The sequence below is a fragment of the Hyalella azteca genome, unplaced genomic scaffold (genome assembly GCF_000764305.2).
Source record: "Hyalella azteca isolate HAZT.00-mixed unplaced genomic scaffold, Hazt_2.0.2 contig8360, whole genome shotgun sequence".
In the NCBI taxonomy this organism is placed as follows: domain Eukaryota; kingdom Metazoa; phylum Arthropoda; class Malacostraca; order Amphipoda; family Hyalellidae; genus Hyalella; species Hyalella azteca.
Window position 1 is genome coordinate 276704 of NW_025938456.1, and position 24016 is coordinate 300719.

At 38.4% G+C, this 24016-nt stretch overlaps 1 protein-coding gene across 2 annotated transcripts; it reads left to right on the top strand.

The window, feature by feature from the left end:
• The first annotated feature begins 3714 nt into the window (after positions 1-3714).
• On the top strand, positions 3715-12895 carry LOC108672979. 2 transcript variants are annotated; one of them, XM_047881603.1, is made up of 7 exons: positions 3715-4211; positions 6094-6205; positions 7031-7036; positions 7880-7905; positions 9340-9408; positions 9668-11833; positions 12058-12895. In XM_047881603.1, exons 2-7 carry the CDS (start codon positions 6109-6111, stop codon positions 12664-12666), a joined length of 2973 nt encoding a protein of 990 aa, XP_047737559.1. In that variant the 5' UTR covers positions 3715-4211; positions 6094-6108; the 3' UTR covers positions 12667-12895. The 2 variants fall into 2 exon arrangements, with proteins under 2 accessions (XP_047737559.1, XP_047737560.1); XM_047881604.1 differs by lacking the exons at positions 3715-4211; positions 7031-7036; positions 7880-7905 and having other exon boundaries at positions 6101-6205.
• The last annotated feature ends 11121 nt before the right edge of the window (positions 12896-24016 follow it).

The window sequence follows — 24016 nt, forward strand, 5'->3', positions numbered from 1 at the left end:
AAACAAGGTGATGGCGATGGTATGTATCTGCCCACTGTCTGGTCATATGTTAACATCACGGCACAATGTTGCCAGATGCTGTGAAAGATTTGAAGTTTATCCAATAATTTTGTGATGTTAGAAAAACTTTGTTGGTATTTGTGAAATTGTGAGAACTTTCTGCATAAGTTGATGTAATTTTTTTGATACTATTGGAACATATTCATTGCAACATTTTGTCAGATACTGATGAACAACTACAGTCAAATGGGCTAATAAGGGACGGGCAGGGTAAATTGGGATGCACATCCCACATTTCATAGAAATGTTGTAGCAGCTGAACTAATCAAAATATAGCAAAACTAAAAATAGTGGCATAAAGTTCAACATTTTTACTATCTATTATGTATAAAGTTAGTTGAGACATCATACATTTACCATCTCTAAAAAATTGCTGAAAAAAGTATGAAAAGTGAGATTTTGGAAGAGTACCTCTACTAAGGTCTGGAGCAAAAAAATATTTGCCATATTAAAAAATTTTACTTACATAAAAGTTGCACAAAGGTGTCGGCTTAGAAACGCGATTGACAGAATTTGCCTATCTCATTCCAAAAAAAAAAATGGCAGCCATTTCCACTCAATGGGGTAATAAGGGACACCCTTAAAAACACATTTACAGTAGAACCTCAGTTAGAAAAGGCTCCAGTTAACAAAAAAAAATGATTAACAAAGAATTTTGATTACATTTACCTTGCTCAGCAAAAAAAAATTCACTTGTCAAAAAATTAGTGCATCATCGATCATCACAAAATTGTGCTTAGAATTTCATATATAGAATTGTGCACCAGGCATCATAGAATGAAAAGTAATTGACCTAAACTATGATCCATTTCTCCAAAACATATGATGGCTGTCACTTAAACATTCCTTTCTGTTTCAGGTATGTTTTTTTTTACCACCTTTTTTATAGTGAATTCACTCAACGCAGTTAAAATGGTGTGAAATTATAAGCCATCCTGTAAGCTTACAGATACAGAAGAAATGCTATATGACTGCTGATATGAAGCTTGCAGTGGACAAGGTCATTGTAAATGCTCAATGGCATGTTCATGGATATAGTAATATATCAATAAATGAAAAACAAGTAAAAATAACAAAAAATGTCATTTATTCTACATCTACATCATATAGAATGAAAGAGGACTTCAGGGTACTGTTAGTAACGGATGAGTACACTCTGCATGCTGCAAATGTTTTAAAATTAAATTTTATTGCAAGTGTCCTGGATTACCCTGTTTGCAGAGGTAATTTGGGATGCTTTTATTTTGCTTCTGGCTCCTCACGTATAGCATATGGAATTTTTTTGGAGATGCCATTTGATAGTTCTCACAAAGAGCTTTAAAATGAGCCTAAACTTGTTTCTGAAATGTTTCATGGTAAGAAGTTATTAACAAAATATGCTCAAAACATCCCTTATTACCCCGTTTGATGGTAGTGAATGCAATTGAATCAGGCATTGCTGACCTGTTATGACCAATTCATAGTGGCAAAGAAGATTTTTTCAGACTCCCACTCCCTCATGATTTAAATCAATTTCTTATGTATGATAATGCTGGTCAGCTGGTGTTCATGATACTTTGCTGGTCTACCTAGACTCCTAGGACTCAAAATTGAACTTGAGGACGAGTCTAAAAAGTATTTTGTTCGTCACTATGGACTTACGACAGTCCAACCCAAACCCATGCTCAAATTGCGCATGGGTTGGACTGGTTCTGGTTGCACATGTACCAATTCTAGGCATTGCCATGGTATGTCATTTAGATCCACCAGGATTGCTGTCCCATTCTTATCCTGCTCGCGCCCTCCTGGTTATTTTTGAGCGCACGGCCAGCCCACTACTAATGGGGTGAGTGCGCTACTATTTTTGGCCACTATGCTCCTCAATTACACAGGTACATGGTCATTTAGAAGGTATTTAGAATACCACCCACTGTGCAGAGAGTGGATGAATATTGCAAGATCTTTGGTGACGCTTCAGTAGCAAAATTTTTGCCTTCAGAAGATCTTGCAGACACATTTAGATTGAAATTCTTGCATTTAATATATTTGCCAGTCAACGGCCAACTATTTAGAAAAAAGTAAGGTTTCCGGTATGTTGAATGGATCAGGATGCAGTGAAGCTTGTCCGGAAATCAGTTGCGATGAGTTCCCGCAAAAAAAATGTAAACAAGTTTATGATTGTGTAGTTGCGGTCCCTTAGAGCGGTCAGACTACATTATCACATGTTCAGTTGACACTTACTGTATAATCGGACTGTTTTTAAGGTAAAATTAGTTATTTGGGGTAACACGTGCATGCAACCTTGCAAATAAGTTCGTGGCTTGTAAATAGTTTTTCATTACTCAGCGTAAATAGCTTTTCATTAAAAATTATCCGGCGACGCATCTTGAAAATGGTTGGCGACGCTTTGGGCTTAAAAATCCTTATATTGGCAACGCTGCTTCCACCCTCTGCAGTCTGCACCCTGGAATACCACCATAAGCACAATATCAGAAGCGTGTCAGTTTCTGCTTCAGCTCAGTGACTCAATTGTTACTGAGCTGAGCAGTGTGGAATTCTGTATAGGTAATATATTCTCATGTCAATTTAAGAAAACGTATCGAAATACCAACCCTACCACCGTGTTACACCACCTTCCACTGCAATGAAAATTTATAAACTGAGCTCATTGGAAACTACGTAGCATGCTTCCGAAATCGCACGTGGTTTGAAATTCAATCCCGTGTTGCCAACGACTAATCAAGTTAACTAGTCATTTATCTGGAGGCTTGCGGACACATTTTTGCAATGAATACATTCTAAAATAAAAAAAAAAAACACACATCCAGCTTCATAAAAAATTCTCACGATTGGACAACACCCACAAAGTTTTCGATTTCACACACAAAATTATGAGATAAACTTCCACTCTTTCATTGCTTACATTCACATGGCGTTTTCTGTTTACTTCTCACAAGACGGTGTCACACACTTATGTTTTGGTTGTGTCTAGTTTGATTTCACAATAAATAGACTTGATTCACATTCCATTCTGAGATTTAAATGATTGAAAGTTTTTTTTAAATTATAAAAACCTATTTATACGTTCCAGCTTTGAATTTTTTGCCCTATTATGTTGAATTTATCTTGATAAATTCACTTCAAATTCTGAATGATTTCATCTGCCATCCTGCGTTTTCAAACGTTTTGTGTCTTTTAGAAAATTTTCGTTGTTTAACATGGGAATAATTCAACATTTTTCTAATAGAATTTAATTCTACAGCTTGTACCATCTAGTGTATTAAATAATAAAATTTGATTTAGTACAATTTAATTTTAATTAATTTTTTAATTTAATTTAATTCTACAGCTTCAACCGGTAAAAATGAGCATCATAGGAATGAAAGTAAAACTGTCCTTCATACATCACAAATTGAGTGACAATGGATGGATTTGATAGGTATTTTATTAATCCTGTTTATATGTAAGAACGGAAATGACGTTTCTATTTCAGAATGATAATGGAATTGTTCCTACTATTTCAGAAACTTTTCTTGAATACACTTGCGAAAACTAAAGTTCTGCAATCAATGAGGTCTTCGATAATGAGGTCTTCGATAATGAGGTCTTCGGTTCAATTTAAAAATTTTAGCTATATGAGTGAGACCGTCAAATTCGTCATTCGTCAATCATCATAGAAGCTGTAAGCCTAAGTGGAAGAAACGCGACATCAGAGGGATTTGTCCCTCTGTTAATCAATTCCGCAGATGGCTTCGGCTGCAATAAATTGGCCCCAATTCCGCAGGATGAACAAAATAAACACCAAAGTCAAATTCAATTCCGCAGTGCTATCGGAAAAGTGAAATCCGTGCGAAGTTCGAAGCCTGGAAATTGCGTCAGACACATGATCGAACAGCAGCTACTGTACAGGAGCTACGTTCATGTTCATCGACCGTCGTATTGCTCTAGGAACAAATGTGACGTGAACGCAATCCGTGTGCGCAGTCGCAGTGTGACAACCGTCTACCGAACAAAGGGCTCTGGCTATCCGAGTCTGAGACTACAAATTCCTCGGCATCCTCGCAGGCTCGCAGTCTAAACCCTGATTCGCGCGTGTGTGGGTGTGCTCTTACGGTTGCCTTCATAATAGAAGACATCTTCGAGTTATTCGACAAACTCTTTCGTAATCAACGGTAAGTTGAACTGTTTTTCATTCCTTTACAATTAAATAATGAAGGTTTGCTCTGATGGTTCTTTACGTAGTAAATAGGAGCTGAAATTTGGGTGTGTCAACTCAAGTCTGTCATTCAAGGAACATAACCGCGCTGTCACGTGTTGCGGTGTTGGTGACTCATGCCGTCATCCAAATTTAATTTCAATTTTCAAATGTTGCTTCATAAGAAGCAAGGATTAGCTAATTCATCATGTTCATTATAAATTTCTTGGTTTCTCAGTATTCTGCGCAGTGTGATATATCTCAAAATTTTTTTGCATTAACCATGAGAAACGTAAATGTTTGGTTGTCTTTGAACGATCTCCTAAACCGCCAAATGAAATCCCATAATCAAATAACCGTCAATGCCACTAACTTTGCCACAGGCAAACACATTTAATGCCGGTCTTCAAAAAGGAACTATCTATTTTGTTAATAAAACTACGACAAAAATTCCTGGCGTGATCGAAAAAGCTCTGTAATTACTGTGTGCGTGTGGCAATCGAACCTTACAAATCCTACGCCAGTATTATATTACTTATATTGACAAGCTGCGTGCAATCTTTTTATTAGTCTAAAATACATCATATACATGCAAACTTTTCACTAGTTATCTAACTTTTTCTCAACAAGATGACAAATACTTGAGACATCTGGCAAGAAATTCACTTTGGTAGACGTATAAGCAAAGCCTTTTCCTTTTTGAAAAATTTTAATTAAATGATGCATTAAATTTTTTGCGTTTAAATTTTTGGCGTTTCATGAATTTTAGAATATTTGCAATACACACATTTCAATGCTTATGGGACTGCAGTAAGATTTTTTTTGCATATTTACCACCGTCCGTTTTCAATTAAAATACTGAAACAAGTTTATTCAACCACTCCGCCTGACTTCGGCTGTTCGGCACTCCCAATTCTTTGATTTAAAAAAAAATATATATTAAATTGAATACGCACATTTCCCAACTCACGGTGCTGAGGCGAAAATTTTTCGCACTTTTGCCTTTTCAGGTTTCCAATTAATAACATGAAACGGATGAATTCAACCATTTCGGTGCGCCCAATTTCTTCAATTCTTGACCAATAATTATGAATTTAAACAAACAATTAGGATGTTTTTAACCTCAATACATAGCGTTTATGTAAGGCTTCACGTTTGCGTTTAGGTAATGTTAGGTTTGGTTCCACCTGTAATACCGTTTAATTGAAAACGGGAGGTAATAAAATGCAAAAAATAGTCCTCGTCACTACGCTATGTTCATTGGAATTTGCTTATTTAATTTCCAAAGAATTGGTCACGAATTGAGTAGGGTTGTGCGCTTGTGCCAAAGTGGTTGAATTCTCCCGTTTTAGTAGAAAACAAGCGATGGTTAATATGCTAAAAAAATCCTTGAAACAGCGCAATAGGCATTATAATTTGCTTATTTACCTTTTTAAATATTGATCCCGATCTGATTGATTGGGGCGTGCCAGAGTAGTGGAATTCACTGCGCCCAGTAGCGGGAGTAGCCTACGTTTACGTCAGACGTAAACGTAGGCTACTCCCGCTCACTTTACGATCACCGCTTGCATTCGACAAGTAACAATTACTTCGCCTAGTGTTGTCAATTGTATTATTTTCATAAACCAAAACATAATTTTTATGTAAATTGTGAAATTCATATAAAGAAAACCTTGATTGTCCGATGTATGTAATCCAAATTCGAAAGATTCAATATACTGGGAAAAATTTTAATTCTAAAACTTCTAGTTATATAAAGATCCTAGAGTGATCTAGTATTGTATGATCATAATAATAATGATCCTGTTAGGCTCTTAGTGTGCGCACTGATATCGCACTGATAAACTCGTGATTTACAGAGCGCAACGTTTTGTATGATGGCCGAGGCTCTTGCTGACACGACCTCCGATGAAGAAGAGATGACTGCAGATGCTGAAGAAAATCCGGGTCCGTCTGCAGCGACAGCTAAAGGTTTGTTTGCACATTCAAGTGAAATGTCACTATAAAGTATATTTATAAAGTAGCTGAATAATATTTTGTCAGGTTTTCTGAATCAACCACATTTGTATGAAATCACTCCATGTCCTTGCATACGTACAAGGACGAGTTTAAATATTTTCATGTTCGTCACTAGATTTCTTTCTATAAACTAATAAAGCAATTATTATGGAATTTTCATATTATAATTTACGACGAATAAATTGATACTGTTTTATTCACAAAGTAAACATTCATTTAACAGAATAACTAACTACAGCAAGTAGCAGCGAAAAGTAACCGATTTGAATTCTGAAATTTAATTTTTATTTAAATTCAATTTATATTTTATTTAATTTTTAATTTTTCAATATTTCTTTTGATCCTTATCACTTTTTTAGGCATTTAAACTTCTAAAACAATATTCAATATTGAGTTCCTTGTATCAGGCTGGTCTTTTTTGAGCGGTTCATCTGTAAATGCATCGTCAGCAGTGAATTCTCCGGCGCTTTTTTGTTACGATTGCTACAAAACAGGGAAAAGTCCATGGCTCTATTCCCTGAACAGAGATAATGTAAGCACTAGAGCCATGCACAAGAAACACCAACATAAAAATGAAGTACGTACTGTAGAATTTATAACACCGAGAGACGTACGAGCAAGAGATGCTCTTTTGAAATGGCAGCAGTGGAAGGTGAAGGCGCCTAGTAAAAGCAGTGTAACGACGAAGCGACGTAGCTCCGGCTCAAGTGTGAGATGTCCAATCGTTATTCACGCTTATATTTTTTTACCTTCCTTTTTTTTTGCCTACAAATTTAGGTTCCGCCAAACTCGAAAGGAAATTACAAGGCGTGTTCGCAAAAGAAGTTCCACGGGCTGGCGCTGGCCTAGGATCATTTCTGTGCGCAGCTAGGCAACAGAGGCAGGTTGTTTGATTCCACAACTGCAATCCCTTACCAAGCCAGCGTCCCTGCGACTTGTGGTCTTGCTCCAGCTGACGTCAGCGATGGATCTTCTTGCGTCTTCCACAAGCTGCGAGTTACGGTCTGATGCTCGTTTCCTGGCTGCTCAGAAGAAATCGGCGAAAAAAAATTCACCGATAATTTTGTCAAGTTTATGGAGAAGAGTGTAAGAGCCCCAGGATAGTGCGCAGATGAGTCAAGGGCTTTAAAAATGGTCGAAATGACGTCCACGACGACGCCCATGCAGGGCGGCCATTGGTTTCTGAAGAAAAAAAATTACAATTGCCAAATTCGTAGCGGTAAGGCTTGAAGATCGACAGATTACAGTTAGCGAGCTAGGTGAAAAATTCCTGAGGTCAGCAATACCACAATTGACAAGATTTTGACTGAACATTTAGGCAATTCAAAGTTCTGCACATTATTGGTATCAGCAAAGCTCACAGCAGACCACCAGCTGCAGCGGGCGTCGTCGTGGCGGCAGCGGGCGTCCCTGTACGGGCGTCAGTTCGGCCATTTTTAAAGTCCCTGACCCATCTGCGCACCATCCCGGAGCTCATAGACTCTTCTCCATACACTTGACAAAGTTCTTCGTGAATTTCCTTCGCTGATTTCTTCTGAGCGGCCAGGAAACGAGCAACAGACCGCAACTCGCAGCTGACGGGAGACGCAACAGGAAGCTCCTTTGCTGACACCTGCTGCAGCAAAACCAAACGTCGCAGGGACGCTAGCTTGGTAAGGGATTGCAGTTGGGGAATCAAACAACCTGCCTTTGTTGCCTAGCGCCAGCGGCAAAACGTGTAACTTATTTTACACACATGCCTCGTAAGTTTTGTTCTATATTTTTTTCGTGTTGATTGCATATCGTACCTGTCGTTGTTTTATGTGAAATGCTTCCAATATAGTTTTTCTATTGGCAACTTGCTTTAGCTCGTATTGAGTGAACCATACTTGTTGAAGAACAAAAATATTCTAAATTGCTGCGTTCTCACAATCAACCCGTACCTTATGTTTACATACAACGATAAGCTATCATAGTTGTAATGTCTATAACACAAATGATATACACGCAAAATAACATAAATATATGAAAATTTCAATAGTGTAAATTTTACACAATAAATTCCAAGAGCAAATGCGTAGAATATATGAAATAGAGTATAATACTAAGGGAATATTAACTGTAACTCTAAACATCTTTTTATCTCTACGTTTATCTCTAAACAATTTTTTTAGTCAGTCGTAAAATCAAAAATACACTTGCTTGCTTTCACAACTGTCGCAATTTGTTTGCATAGCCAGCTGTGCATCCCATTGTGCTGCATCCCATTCCATTGTGCTGCCTCCATATGCCGTAAAGAGAAATGTTGACTGTGTATGCCTTTTAAATAGATCGTACTAAAACGGTCATTGTGCATGAGCCATAGTTATATTAAGCTCGTGTAGTGGCTTCTGTTGAGTACAAGTTTTTTCTCCCGAAAAATTCTATGTCTATGAGCTTTTGTTGTTAAGCATCATTTATATAGCTTATGCTTGGGATTTTGCATGCATGTAAGTATTCCTATTTTTTGTTTATGTATTAATTTCCTCATTTTCCGAATAAGTAAAAAAGTAATCTTAAACTAAATATTAGGAAACAAGATTTCAGGTCACATCATCATCTAGTGTTAATAGATTTGTTGTCCTATTTCCACAAGCTTTTAATATTCATTAATTTATCTCTTTCTAATTAGTTCGTTATTGCAAATTCCTATTGTGACATGTTTATTCATATTCGTTTTTAAAGAAGTGATAACTGAGCTTATACGTAAGGGATATATTGACATGAAAGATTCATGAAACATTGAAGTTTATCCCGTTTTTCATAGTGGGTGTATTTTAGTAGTATTATTTTACCGTTTCAGCGAAATGGAGTAGAAAAATATTCATGAAGCCGTGGTTCATAGTAACCGTGGTTCATATTAATTTTTACTTTGATTTAATCGTAATCAATTGTTGTATAATGTAGGTGGAGATGAATTAGAATGATGGGATTAATTACTAAAAATGATATGCGATGCAGTATCATTGTATTTTCAGTAAATAAGAAGTATTTAGTTTTGATATGAATTATAAACCTCATTGAAAATCATTGATTGTAGCAGCATACAAACTGTAATTATATTTCAGGATCCTGCTCCTTCAAAACGCTTGGCTCAGATATCTTCTACAGTTGACGAGCACTTGCATCAAGTCCAGGTTGGCAGCATTCTAATGTGTTGCATTTTAAATATAATCAAATACCGTACTTCATAATATTTTGTTTCCTTATTAATGAGTAATTTTCAGTGTTTGTGCAATCATTTTTTACTATCGCTGCATGCGGCAAGCAATACATTGTTTTTATGATATATGAATTTGCAGTAGGATTATGCTATTTCTGTCTGACAGTATAGCTTCAAAATATGTAGCTTGGTTTTTATTAAAAAGCATCATGTAACATTTGAAAGTATTTCAGGAGCCTACTTCTGCTGAGAGAAATAAAGCAGCTCGCGCGTCCGCATTTGAGGAGGAAGCAACCATTGCGTCTATGGGTGCTCATACTGTCGCTGTTGCAGCAACGACGGATACCACAGAAGGTTCGTCGGTTGAGGAGGAGAAGATCATCGGTGACGAACTTGAAGATCTTGCTGAGAGAAATGAAAATGTTGCTGGTGAAGATACTCCGCTGAGCATGGTCCTGCAGGAGATTAGGGAACTTAGGAAGGATCTACGGTACGAACGACAATCATCAATAAAGCAACCTACAGTACCATTTTCATCCGAAAAATTTTGCTCATCTACACCCATTTTGTGGGATAAAGTTACAAACCTTCACGAACTCCTTCTAGTCAGTAAAGTTTTTTGTACAGAACACAGGTTGCAAAACACGTTGTACATAAAGTGCACCGCGTGCAGTACGTTCGTCAACTCTATAGAAGGAAGGACGTACCGTGGCAACGTAAAGCGCCACGATGCCTTCCCCTATGGTTTGCTGATCAAAAAAGACGACGAAGCTGATTTGTGGAGTGGAACTGGCCGCCGTTGGGTGCGATGGAAATTTAAGCTAAAACGTCACGTGGAAGGTGCGGACCACTCCACCATCCATTTCAAAGGCCTGCAAATGATGGAGCATAATGAGATTGAAGAATCTAGGGTCATTCTCATCAATAAACATTTCATCATCTGTGCAATTGAAGTCATCAAATCGAAGTCTGCAGCACGGCATTATGAAACCAAGCTTGCAAACTTCGAAGCATTGGGTGTAGACATTGGAAATAAACAACATTCTCGCAAGCAATTCAACGATGTAGTTGAAAGCATTTGTTCTACAATTGACGAACGTCTGGACCAGAAGTTGAGCTATCCTCTAAAATCAACTGGGCATCCACCTCATTTTTTTCTAACTTTCGACAAATCGACTCCCCAACGGGAGAGTAACCAAGCTGTGATGCTTGTTGCTATGATCGATGGATCAAGGGTTGCTTACTTCTTGGGAGCCCCAAAAGTGTACTCAATTGAAGAAGGAGAAAGGGAAATTTCTGGTGGCCAAAGTGAGAGTCTTGTAGCCCAAATATTTCTAGAATTACAGACACGAATTCCTAATGTAGACAAAAAATTTTGTGCCGGCGCAGTTGCAGATGGACAGTACGCTAACGAGCGCTTCAGAAATGCTTTTTTTACCGCAGTTGGTGTCCAAGATGAATTTTCTTTTGTTATCTGGGACCCAAGTCATTTCATGGATCTGTGCGCAAAGAAGTTCATCAGCCAACCTTACTTGAAACGATTGTGTGAACGTGCCGCCAGGTTCCATACCAAACTTGGCTATGGAAAAATGCAAGCGATTGCTAGAAGTATAGGGGAGCAAATGGACGAAAAAACCCTAGTAACCAAAAGCTTAAGCACAACCCGCTTCATAGCCAGCACTCTGCAGTCTTTCGCAAGCATACAACGCTGTTTTCACCATTATGTGCAGGCAATGTACAATTTTGGAGGCATGCGTCACAACACCGACGAATCGTTCTCAGAAGATGAATACATGTTGGTGGGTCAAGACTTCGTCATTGATCTACTCCTTGTGTCTGACATTCTGAAACAACTTGTGGACCTGATGGTTGTTTCACAAGAGCTGAAGCTACCTTGCTGGAAAGTTCTGACTAACAGTAAGACGACACTTGAGAATTTAGAATTGATGGAAAATAATTTACAATCAGTCGATCCCAGTGTACCTTTTCGATTGAATAAGCGACTGTGGCCCAACTCTGCTGGCGTCATCAATGGAGTTGTTCAAGATAAAAAGTACAATGGTGTTGCTCTTGTCAACGGGTGGCTAGTAGACACGTCTTCAGCAACTAACAGCAAGAACCCTGTATCTTGGCGTTATCGAGAGCCAAGCGACTGCCTGCAGGATGCCATTGATTTTGTACGCAAGCTCCGCTTTGAACTAGAACGAAGACTGAAGACATCTGTACCAGACGCTGTCGAAGTTCTAGGTGAGGCTTTTGACCTCTCCAAACTCGTGTGCCTTCAAGCAGGAAGGTGGAGCACTCCCTTACAAGAAGCTTTGTTAACGGAAAGCAGCGAAGCGGCTCAGAAGGCGTTTGTCTCTTTCTTCAATAATTTGAAACGGCTGCCTCATCTTCAGGTAAGATCCCAGTTATCATCTTTTTATCAGTGACATTGACAAAATAATTGAATTATTTCCATATTTTGTATCTATCATTGTTAGGAAAACGAAATAACTCGAACAGTCGTAAAATAACCTCTCGTTATTTGGAAATGCAATCTTGGTGCTACGAATTAATTCTTAGGCGAATTTAATTTCCTCACTTTGGTCGTAAAAATAATTTTTTTCTACATTAACTGCAGGATTATCTTCGAGAGGAGAATGCTGTCGAAGTGTTCCAGCAAGCTATGGCAACCTTCAAGTGGATAGTTTGGTCAGAGTCGCCCGAAGCTTCGTCGGTGAGGAAGCAAATCTTCGAAACAGACGAGGCATATGACGGAAGCCGGCCAGACATATTCTCTCCTGATTTGAATTGTCAAGCAAGGAATTTTGATCAGAGTTTCAGTCATAAATCAACTGTGGCCAACTTCAAGATCACACTCAAAGAAGAAAACCTCATTACACTAATGTACGTTGATTCAGAAATTTATACAAAATTTGGGAAGCCATTCTGTCTCGCGTTCGATGTTGCAATGGCCAAAGGAGGTTGTGAGGCAATAGTAGAAAGTCTCTATTCAGTCATGAATGCGCAGAGCCAATATGGCGGCCAGTCAAATGAGGTTTTAGTGAATCGTACGAAAGTGGACTGGCATTGTCCTTCTTCCTCGCTTGGTGTGATGGACTTCATAACGGATGCAGCCAAATTCCATCAATCAAAACACTGTGTTCCATACACGCGCTTGAACTATGGCGCATCAGCTATTGTAAAACGTCTTAGAAGGGAAAAAGGACGCATTCCTGACAAAATTTGACCATTTCGCTTTTTATTGAATATACGGCTATGTGCTAGCAGCAGCAGGAGCTGATGAGGTAAAACTGTCAAGTTCGAACATTGCTGAATGCTCTATTGCTGTATATCGTATTATTCTTATGCACGCAATTGCGGGTAGATAATGAACAATCAATCAGGTTACTATTTTCATAATACAGCATTTTGAATAAATGTATTTTTTATAGTCTGTCTTAGAAGAAAGGCGTAATGTTAACGCATTGTAATGATTCAAGTACTTTATTGGCATTCTGATTAAAGCACTAAAAGGATAAATTTAGAGATATTAAAAATCATAGTTTTATTAATCCATTTAATCTTGGAAATTTGGCAATTCCGCAAGAACGGTTAAGAACCCGTTCCAAATCCGTGCACGTCATTTTTAGCGCAATTCCGTGGGAATCCTTGTTTGGAGTACTCCTGATCAGGATCGTAAATTTCCAATCGGGGATGTAGTCTTGCTCCCATCAGTCCCATGAATTGCGTGTTTATTGTGTGCAACTGTGCATCATGGAAAAGTTCTTTGCTGTCACATTAAGAGACAAATCTTTAACGAACTAGTACTTTTTATAATTTTAATTGTTGAGTGCAAGCTGCCCTGCAGACACGCAACATTTCCAAGTTAAGTGATTACTTTATAGAAACTTTTTATACCTTTACCTATACGTGTTTAAGCCTAAAAGAAGTTTATTTTATTGCCTCAAATAATGTTGTATCGAAAAACTGGTCTAGGTGTAGTGAAAATAATATATGAACTGTAAATTTTAGAATTCCATCCTGGTCAGCTGATAGCCTGCATAGTGGCAAATCAGAGATTTTTTAGAATCAGTTCTTTTTTAATTGCCTCATTTACCTACTCAATATTTAAAGCAATTTCTTAAGTATAGGTAATAATGCTGGTATGAGGTATCCATGATACATTTTTGATACTTCTCTGGGCTACTTTCTACTTATAGCACTCAAAATTGAACTTGAGGGAGAGTCTAAAAAACTCTCTGCTTTGCCACTGTGCATGGAGGTGGAACTTGTGGAAGGTGTTACTGTTATGTGGTAGGCTTTTCAATCCATTTTTTTATATAAAACTGAGAATATATTACCTATCCAGGATTCCACACTGCATGATGGACAGATGATGGTAGTATTTCTGAGCATGGCCATGGGCAGCTGGGCCAGGGCCATCATGCCATTGCCATGGTGCGGATTGGTGCCCATGGCAAACTGCAAAGCAAAGGAAAGGGGTTTGTAGCTTTGTGCGATTTTGTGCCACTTCATAAGTTCATGGTTCAAGAATGGCTTTCTATGGCCCAAACTGTATGGCTTGGGAAATTGGTTTGTGCTTTGCAGCTTGAAAGTTCTTAAATAAATTAACAGCTTCAAAATTGAAAATTCCAGTTGCATGTTGGAGAATCAAGAATGGAGAGTAGACATTTTCCACATTACTCACTAGCATTACACGTGTGAACTTGTGAAGTGTAGCCAAAGACCTTCAAAGTTCAAATGTCTACCCACTATACAATTTACAGACTCAACTCTCAACTTCTCAAGCCTCTTAGACTCAGGTCCAAGATAATAAGATCAACAAAAACAACAATCACAAAAAGTGACCTCTACTTCGGTGGCACAAAACTACGTCATAAATTAAAATAATATGATAATTTAATACTAAAAAATATTCATGGCGCTTGGCACGAATATTAGGTACCTAACCACTTACGTTGAGCTTAATTACATATTGTGCTAATCACGGACTAATAAACTAAATAAAGGACGTCCTCCCCGCAAATCAGACACGACACATTCGGAACATAAGTCAATTTTCCTGGAGAACGGATTCGAATGAGGAAAGGGACAAAATGATAAATGCATTACTTTTGAGTTAATGTAGACATAACCAATAAGTTGAATCACTTGAAACCATGCCGTCTAGAGTTCATAGCAGCCTAAGTATTGTAATACCGTTGTTGTGTTGTTGTGGCCGGCTTGAAGGTGAAGAAGTAGCCGAAAGATGACCACTTGTTACACCTGGACTCTGCAGAAAATTTCAGCGTCTTGTGTCAATGATCCTTGAAGGATCTATTAGCTGGGCTTCCGGTTTTGATCACAGGTAAAGGCATGATGGAGATGGCACTACAGGGAAGTCAGACGATTTGTTCGTGTTAAATAGGTCATTGTCGCTCTTATTATTGCACGTTGAATCTTTCTGCGGAAGTTGCCTCCTCCAAGAAGTATTCGAACAGTTAGATGGTGCACATCCGTGGCTCGAGAAGTAGTGATCAGCAACTGACGCTCCAGGCGGTACTGCATGCATGCCAGGAGAAAATGGTCCACGGTATCATCCACCCCACAATGCAAGCACATTAGAGCGGTTTCAGCGTTTATTAGGCCGTAGGCCTGTCGCCGATTCTTAACATCCCAGAACATTTACAGCTTGTTGCGGTCTCGAACTCGCAACTCACTGCTACAATTCTGCTTTGCTTAACCGCCCGGCCTCTTTGCCGATTCTGACCAGAATCTGTCGCACAGAGCTGGGATCGAACCCGCGCCTCTCTAGTGCGTCAATCTCGGTACTCTGAACTTTAACCACTGGGCCACCCTGCCCACACCACTCCCACATGGGAGTGTCAGCCATGCCAAATCGATGAAGGTACGACCGAACATCAACATGACCCAATCGAAGAAGAGTAAGCACCACAGCAGCACGACGAGAGTAACTGGCACCATGGAACAGGAGACAAATCACCCCGCACGGAAGCAAGATGATGTCCCTTTCCCTCAACAGCCAAAGCAGCAATCCAGTTCAGTTCCCAAGACCTGAGAAAGCAAGAACGAAGCAAAGTAAGTGTGTCAGAACAAGAGAGACAAAACAATGCAGAATGATCAAAAGTATGACCCATCTTTGCAACAGCATCAGCTCGCTCGTTCCCAACAATGGCAGCATGGGCCTTGACCCACTATAGGCGCACCGTTTTCCTCTCATCCAGGCCAAGGAGCAGCTGACGAATTTGATAGACAATATCGCAAGATGTGTCCGTTGGGGAGAGTATGAGTTGCAAGGCCACAAGTGAGTCAGAAAAAATAACCCAGAATAGGGATGCTTCACTTACAACGAGTTTCAAAGAATGTAATATAGCAATCAGTTCAGCTGACAGGATGCCGTGCCTGGGAGAAAACCTCTATGCAACTGCTCTTGCTTGTGTCGGTATATGTACAAACCACATGCTGTAGATGGGTTGTCTGTCAATGTCGACCCACCACAGTAGATTGCCTTGTGCCCAGGATAATATTCCTTATCCTTAACATGAGCAGAAAAGGCAGTCGAGTCAGTTAAACCAGAGACAAAGCGGAAATCGAGATAAATAAGATGATCTACACAAATCCAAGGGAGAACAGGATCAAAAGCTGGCAAGGGCTGGCGGTAACAGAACATGCTTAGACAATTTCAGCTCCTATAGAATAGAATAGAAGTGTCGGCGTTGAAGAAATAGGCCCATGGCCTGTTGTCCGAGCTCCTTGTCGACATAAACTCCGAAATCTTTTTTCACACTAGACTTTTCAATCATTACTCTCTCGTTGCAACCATGTCTTCTCATACTGTAATCTTGCTGTTCATTGTTCTTCCCGAGGTGAAGTACTTTACACTTGTCAGTATTAAACCGCAGCTGCCACGTATCAGCCCAGTTAACTAAACTGTCAAGACCATCTTGTAATTGCGCTTTATTTGACGCATCCTTCACCGTATTATAAACTCTTGTGTCGTCGGCATACATGGAACACACGTTGGACACTGCTTCTGGCAAATCGTTTATAAAAGCAACGGAACAAAATAGGACCAAGAACGCTTCCTTGTAGCACGCCACTGCGCACTGATCTTCGGAGCATCTGGGGCATATACATGTAGCAGTGGTTGCTAGACGTGTTTTGGCTCTATGGTCGAAGGCACTTGGCTCGATGGTCGAAGCACCGGCGTGGGCCAGGGATGTACTCTCTCACGGAGCATCGGTGTCACCCAATCTTCACCTCATTTGGGAGTTTGCATGTTGCGAAGTTCAGTGCATATGATGGCAGGGCCACTAGGGCGCCATGCATCTTCTTCATTGCCATCGTTGGGTAGATCGACTTGATGTTAAAGTGGCTGAGATGCTCTTGTAGGTTTTCGACAGCGTACATGGGATCATTGCGGTAGTAGATAGTTCCTCTAGTTTCGTTCAGGGCTCCGTGTGGTTCGACGGTGACGGAACAAGTCGCCAATGACTTAATATTTTGTATTATTTAGCTCTAGGTTTTGCTTTGCACTTCCACTATGAACTGTGCTCCACCGCGGGTCTCATGCACATTTTTCGGCTCCCCACCCAAAGAGTGGATTAGTTGCCGGTTTTCCAGGACTACATCAATGGCAGCTAGGTTCTCACCCGTCGTCGATGAGCCGCGGAAGAAGTGAGGATAATCTTGGGTGCGGGTTTCTGGAGTTGGCTGTATTAGTCTCCATGTTCCTTGGTATTTAAATTTCTTGTTTTGTCATGCTCTACCAGGCCCATGGGCCTGGAGGCGCGGGATAAACGGCTCCAGCGTCGAGATCAATGAGGTACCATCGCTCGCCACCGGGGCCAAAAAGCCGTAGACTCTGCGTTTGGAACTTTTTTCCATTCGAGACGAGACGAGACAAGAAGCTTTGTACAGGTTCGCAATAAAAACCGGGACAATTTTCAGCACTACGTGGGAATTCCGGGACGGTACCTTCACGAGACGAGACGTTCTGGCTATGATAGGTTTAAAATGTGGTATAGGTTTAATAGGTTTAAAATGTGGCCCAGTGGTTAAAGTTCAGAGTACCAAGATTGGCGCAGAGAGGCGCGGGTTCGATCCCAGCTCTGTGCGCCAGTTTCTGGTCAGAATCGACAAGGAGGCACAGCAGAATTGTAGCAGTGAATTGCGAGTTCGAGACCGCAAAATGCTGTGAATGTTCTGCGATGTTAAGAATCGGCGACAGGCCTACGGCCTAATAAACGCTGAAACCGCTATTATATTATTAAAATTTCCCGGAATTAATATCTTGTATAACGGGACATAACGAGACGAACCACTCAATGATGGGATGTAGACTTTGACTTTAGCTTACAGACATATACAATACCTTGAGACGTTTTTCTTGACTATTCCGATTGTGGGCCCGGCTAAGAAGATCGTTTTTGCTAGGTATATCATAATTTATACTTGCCTCTGCAAATAAAAATTATAAGGAAAATTTGCATATCTTTTCATTTTCCATTTGCAATGTTGTACTGTAATGCACATTAAATATATTATTTCATGATTAAAAGTAAAGAAAAATCTTCAATGACAAAGTCTATAATTTAATTAAGTTCCCGCTAGTTGAGGTCCATCTGTTGGAGCACGTACTAGATGGTCCAGCAACAGGGTCTCGAGTTATAGCCCTTGTACTTTTACTTCCATTTGGACTCCGGTAACTTGTGACAAGTGTTGTAACACCTGCATCTGCTACCTGACATTTTGTAGTGGTAGAGGTTCTGTGGGATGTGTTGACATCATTAGCCTTGTGAATATTGCCACATAGTTTACATCGGCTGCTGGTCTGGCTTACACCTCTGTCATCATGAGTCTCACTGGCTTTGAGCTCCTAAAAAAATTTTCCAAATATTGCCTTTGGCATCTTGCACGGCAGAGAAAAGAGAACCATTCCACAGTCTTCTGTCTGAAAAAAAGACAATGTTTCACTAACTCGCGAAGCGCGCCTTAACTCGTATGAAACGCGCACTGAACTCGTACAATTCTCGCGTAAGGCGAGGTTAATGGCTACACATCGACATCATTCACTCAATATTCAGCCATATATCGCCAATTCTACCAATCATTCAACTGCCAAATTACTTTGGAAGCCAAATGTCGCCACCATCTGCACATGACTGGCAACTGCTCATTACCAGTCAGGGTCTAACATGTTATTCCTTAAACCGCTCGCTCAGAACGTCTCGTTTTGTCTCGAATATTCAAGGTATGTCTCGTCTCGTTACGTTAATTCTCGTTTCATAATTGCCGGGAAACAAGTTTTCAAGTCCGGGACACAAGTCTTGTCCAGGTTTATGAGTATATTTCGCTACAAATTTTACCCTCAGTCCCGTTATTTTCGTCCCAGAAATTTCTCGTCTCGTCTTCTTTGTCCCGGATAATTTCAAGAAAATTATTCCGAGACGCAGGAGACTGGAAAGAAGTGATCCAGTCGTCAACGAAGTATCGGCCGAAGGAGGGTATTTTAGAGTAGCAAGCGCTTGGATTTAGGTACCCTTCTTACACGGAACGTCGGCCGCCCGCACGAGAGAGACAGAGAAGGGAAATGTAAGGAATCCTACCTACATAATAACTTAATGTAAGGAATCCTACCACCCACAACTGAGACCTGCAGTCAGACACCGCGAGCTCAGCGGTGGGGCGCTCAGGAACAATCCCCCTAGGAGCGCGAAATCCCATAGGACTTCTGACGAGCACAGACACGCTTCAGAAGTCCCCTATGAGGAATCACGACATTAAAACACTTAACGTTTTCTCGACTTTTAATTTCAACAAGTTGCACACAGTTAAATTAGCTTTTAATTGAAGGATATAACAAATTGGATTTCTAATGGGAGTTTTAGGAGGGAAAATATGAACACTAAACTTAAATCTAACTATTATAATCATGTTTCAAACCAAGTTGGCACGTAGAGTTTTTAATAAGCTGTATGAAAAATGTACTAAAATATCTAAATATTGGTGGAGTTAAAATATTTCACCAAGTTCAATCTCTTTTGACTTTATAGGAAACAAAAATTAAGCAAATTAAAGAAACTATTCTTTAAATCAGTGGTTCCCAATTAATGGTACCTATTGGTATCGCATGCCAGTAGCGACGGTAAGTGAACACTTTTGCAGTTATGAAAGATCGTTGAATAGTTCTTAATTCAATAAGATGTTTGCAACACAAGTTATGACATGTGGAACAGCCTCCCTGATTACATCGCTGGCGCTCCAAGTATGAACGCGTTCAAGAACAGACTAGATAAAGCAATGGAGTAATATATATATGTTCACACTTGAAATGCCTAGCACCATATCGAACCTGGTGTAAGTCTAGTAGGTATCTCAAACTATCGCCAGTTTGGAAAAGATCCGGTGAAAGGACATGCTTTTAGATCTTCTGTGAACGAGTCACGAAACGTACAAGAATCGAAGATAGGCCACATCAGGCCTACACTTCAGCGCCAACATCACTATGTTATGTTATGATCTGGCAACGAGTTACAACAGTTGCCTCATGTCACCAGCCTGACAGCAGTAGACTATTATTAAATTCAAACGTATATTGAGTTAGTATGCAACTATAATGGCGTCAAGTAAAATGATAAGCAAATTGTAGTACATATTAGCGGCCAATGTATAGCGGCTATAAGGGACCTCCAAGTGGTACACGGTCAAAAAAGAATAACGGAACCACTGTTCTAGATCACAACGCAAGAAATTAAATTCATACTTATTTACATTATGGACATGAATTACTTTAAGAAAGAGATATTGAGCCTTATCACAATTAGAGAAGCTCTGTTTCATGCATAGATATTAAACGCTTATAAAATTTACATCGGTTTCGCTAGCATCAACAAACAAATGTATTTTTTACGATTATTTCATGACAATCATGGAAGGCGACGAGTTTCCGCCATTAAAAACATTTTTAAATGTTTTTCGCCATTAAAAATTTTTTTTAAATAAGTAGGAAAGTATACGCATTATTAGAAGGTATTTTCAAATCGTAATCGGAAGAAAATACTTAAGTTTTCCTATGCCACATAATAATAACAAATTTCGAATGTTACAAATTTAAATTCGTCGTAAGAATTGTACAGTTAAATCTTAAAGCAAAGATGTATTTGAAAAGTTGTGCAGTCGTATTTTCATGAAATAAATAAAGAACACAATTAAGCTTAGACTTTAAAGACTTATATTATTATAATACTCATAAGTCTTATAATATTGCTCGAACCATAAGACGACGCTAAAAAAGGCGTAATAATAGATTTAACAATAAAGAGAAAATCATGAAAATCTAAATGACAACATATGCTAAGGTCGGCGAAAATAAATAACTGGGGATATAAGCAAAAGGATCGCCTATAAAGAACTTGTAATACACGAGGTACCATAAAATATAATGAAAATTGTTCACAGTTTTTGAGATTGTGAATATACTGCACTGTAAGTAATCATTTCATGAGGTTAATTTCTTCACTAATCAAAAGGGAATTCGTAGATGATCCGAATTAAATGTTTTAGAATACATTTCTAAACACGAAAAATAAAGGAATATAAGAGAAAAAGACGTATTTCAACCTTCCTTATCGAATATTCTCAAGAATATATCTTTTCGTGTCGTTAACTTTCATATATTGATCTGTGAACCTTTTTTTAAGCTTGGGCCTTGGCTATGCATTTTTTCTACACATCCCTTCATCCATTTCAATGTATTAATTCATAAGCGGAATCCAAAAAGAGAAACCGAATAAGCAAGACTGATTATATAAAACTTAATTATATCGAAACACTGCATCAATAATAAATTACAGATCGAAATAAGCTGGCACGTGGAAAATGTTTCATCTAATATTATGAATGATTCAAAAATAAAAAAGATTTCGAAGTATATAGATTTCGTATAAGTATAGAATAGATTTCGACTCACTATATTGTATAAATTTCAGCAGCCAGCGGTTTTTTACACGTTGAAAATAAACGGTCAATAACGTAACGAGCGAAGTCGCCATAATATAATAATTAATTTAGAGGATGGCATACTAATTACATTGTTTGACGCGATACAGTTGAAATTACAACGAAATTTACTGACACTAAGAAAAATGTGTTGCAATGTACAAATAACAAGCACCCGTTGACCTAAGGTGGGTCGCCCTGACTCAGTTGGGCTCGGCTAAAGGGAATATCAGTGCTGCGTGCGTTCTATTCTCAGGTTGTGGGTAAAAAAGTGTTTTTGGACAATAAGAAACATTCATTTTTCATAAGGGTTGAGAATATCAGTCAGGGTAAGAGCGTCAGGGTAAGAATCTAAATCAGTCAGTCTAAAAATAAAAAGTCTATAAATAAGTCAGTCTATCTAAATAAATAAGTCAGTCTATCTTCTATCTAAATATCAGTCAGAGTAAGAGCGTCAGGGTAAGACTCTAAATGAGTCAGTCTAAAAATAATAAGTCTATAAATAAGTCAGTCTATCTAAATAAATAAGTCAGTCTATTTAAATAAATAAGTCAGTATATCCAAATATCAGTCAGGGTAAGAAAGGGATATTTAACATTGCAGGTAACGAATAAACTTGAGTATTGCGGTGAAGCAGAAATATTGTCGTACTCTGATAAAGACATCAGTATTCATAGATGTGTATAAGACTAGACTTATCAGCAAATTACAGGACATTTGTTAACCCTCAGCAAAATACAGGACATTTGTTAACCCTCAGCAAAATACATGACATTTGTTAACCCTCAGCAAAATACATGACATTTGTTAACCCTCAGTAAATTACCTACAGGACATCTGTTAACCCTGAGTTAATTATCTACTTAACCCGATGACTGATTACCCCGGTTGACTCACTATCAAATAACCAGTTAACTCATTATTTTGTATCCGCGAGAACCACTTGACTAATCAGCACAATATTCAGTTACAAAGAGACTTTTATTATTATTATTATATTATTATTATTATTTTTCAACACAGTTAAGCGATAACCCTAGATAATGTAGCTTTCTAGCACGAACTAACCTGAGGACACAACACCTAAAATATATTTTTGAAAAGTATAATTATACGAAAATTCTTGAATTATTTATCAGAACAGGGATGCTCATTCTTATGGATTAAAACAAAGTTATAAGCTATTTTTTAAGTTTTATCGCACAGTTCTAGAGAATCTGGAAACCGTACATGAAAAATAATCGAAACCTTATGAATATTCTTCATATCGATGAAGGTTAACTGTAACAGACTTGATATATTTGATTTTGTTCTAATTATCTGCCTCTGTAATATGGGATAGTTTAGGGATAAGCAAACTGAACTGTAAATTGATCCAGAGTAGGAATTATAAGCCGGATTTTAATTTTCCCCGTAGCAATATCATAAGCAGGATTTTAATTTTCCCCGTAGCAATATCATAAGCAGGATTTTAATTTTCCCCGTAGCAATATCATAAGCAGGATTTTAATTTTTCCCGTATCAATATCATAAGCAGGATTTTAATTTTTCCCGTAGCAATATCATAAGCAGGATTTTAATTTTTCCCGTAGCAATATCATAAGCAGGATTTTAATTTTTCCCATAGCAATATCATTATAAATGAAGAATTTTTTTTTCTGGGGGAATATCTCAGCACTGCGGCATATTTTTTAAGAGTAATTATTTTAATGTGACTTGGCACTTATGCAATTTTTGAAGCGCATAACCCGATAACAAAATTTCAAGAACACATAAAACACAAATTTAAACAAAAAATACAAAAATTCAACAACAGTGTTATAGGTCCAAGTCGAAGTGAACTGATTGGATGACACGTTTAACAACAATTGGATAAAAAAAATCAGTAAGTAGGCTGGTAAATGAGGTAACGTTAAGTGGTAATTCAACTTAGGGTAAACAGATGTCAACTGTGCTGGTAATTCCAGTCTTATATAGATAATCATAATTATATTTCCGCTTAGGAAAATTGTTGAAAGTTTTATTACTCAGTTAAGACTGAGTAATAAAGTAATAGCTTAGAGTAAAGGCCTTTAGGTGACGAATTGAAGTCTTTATTAAAATATCTATTGGGTTCAAAGCAAGAAACGATTTCACTTTCAGCCTTGATAAAAATTGAAAAATAAATAATAATAAATAAAAATAGAAACCTTACAGTAACTATTTCTCACGCTAGTAACCATTTATCACGGTAGTAACCATTTCTCACGGTAGTAACCATTTCTCACGGTACCTAGTAACCATTTCTCACGGTCACTATCACACCACCATCTGTTGGTATCATGGTACTATAAGCGATTGAAGTTACGCTGGCGACATAAAAAGTCAAAATATCGTACATTTAAAGCTAAAAAATTGCTTTTGTTAAGGCATCAATAACGTATTTTTCAGCTCAGAACAACTTAAATTTAGGCCCTGACCACATAGTAATCCAATGGCCAAATGACACTCCATTAAGATACTATTAAGATGAAATTCATATAATTATAATAATTTGATTTTGTTGTAGTTGTTGTAGCTCAACGGCGACCGAAATA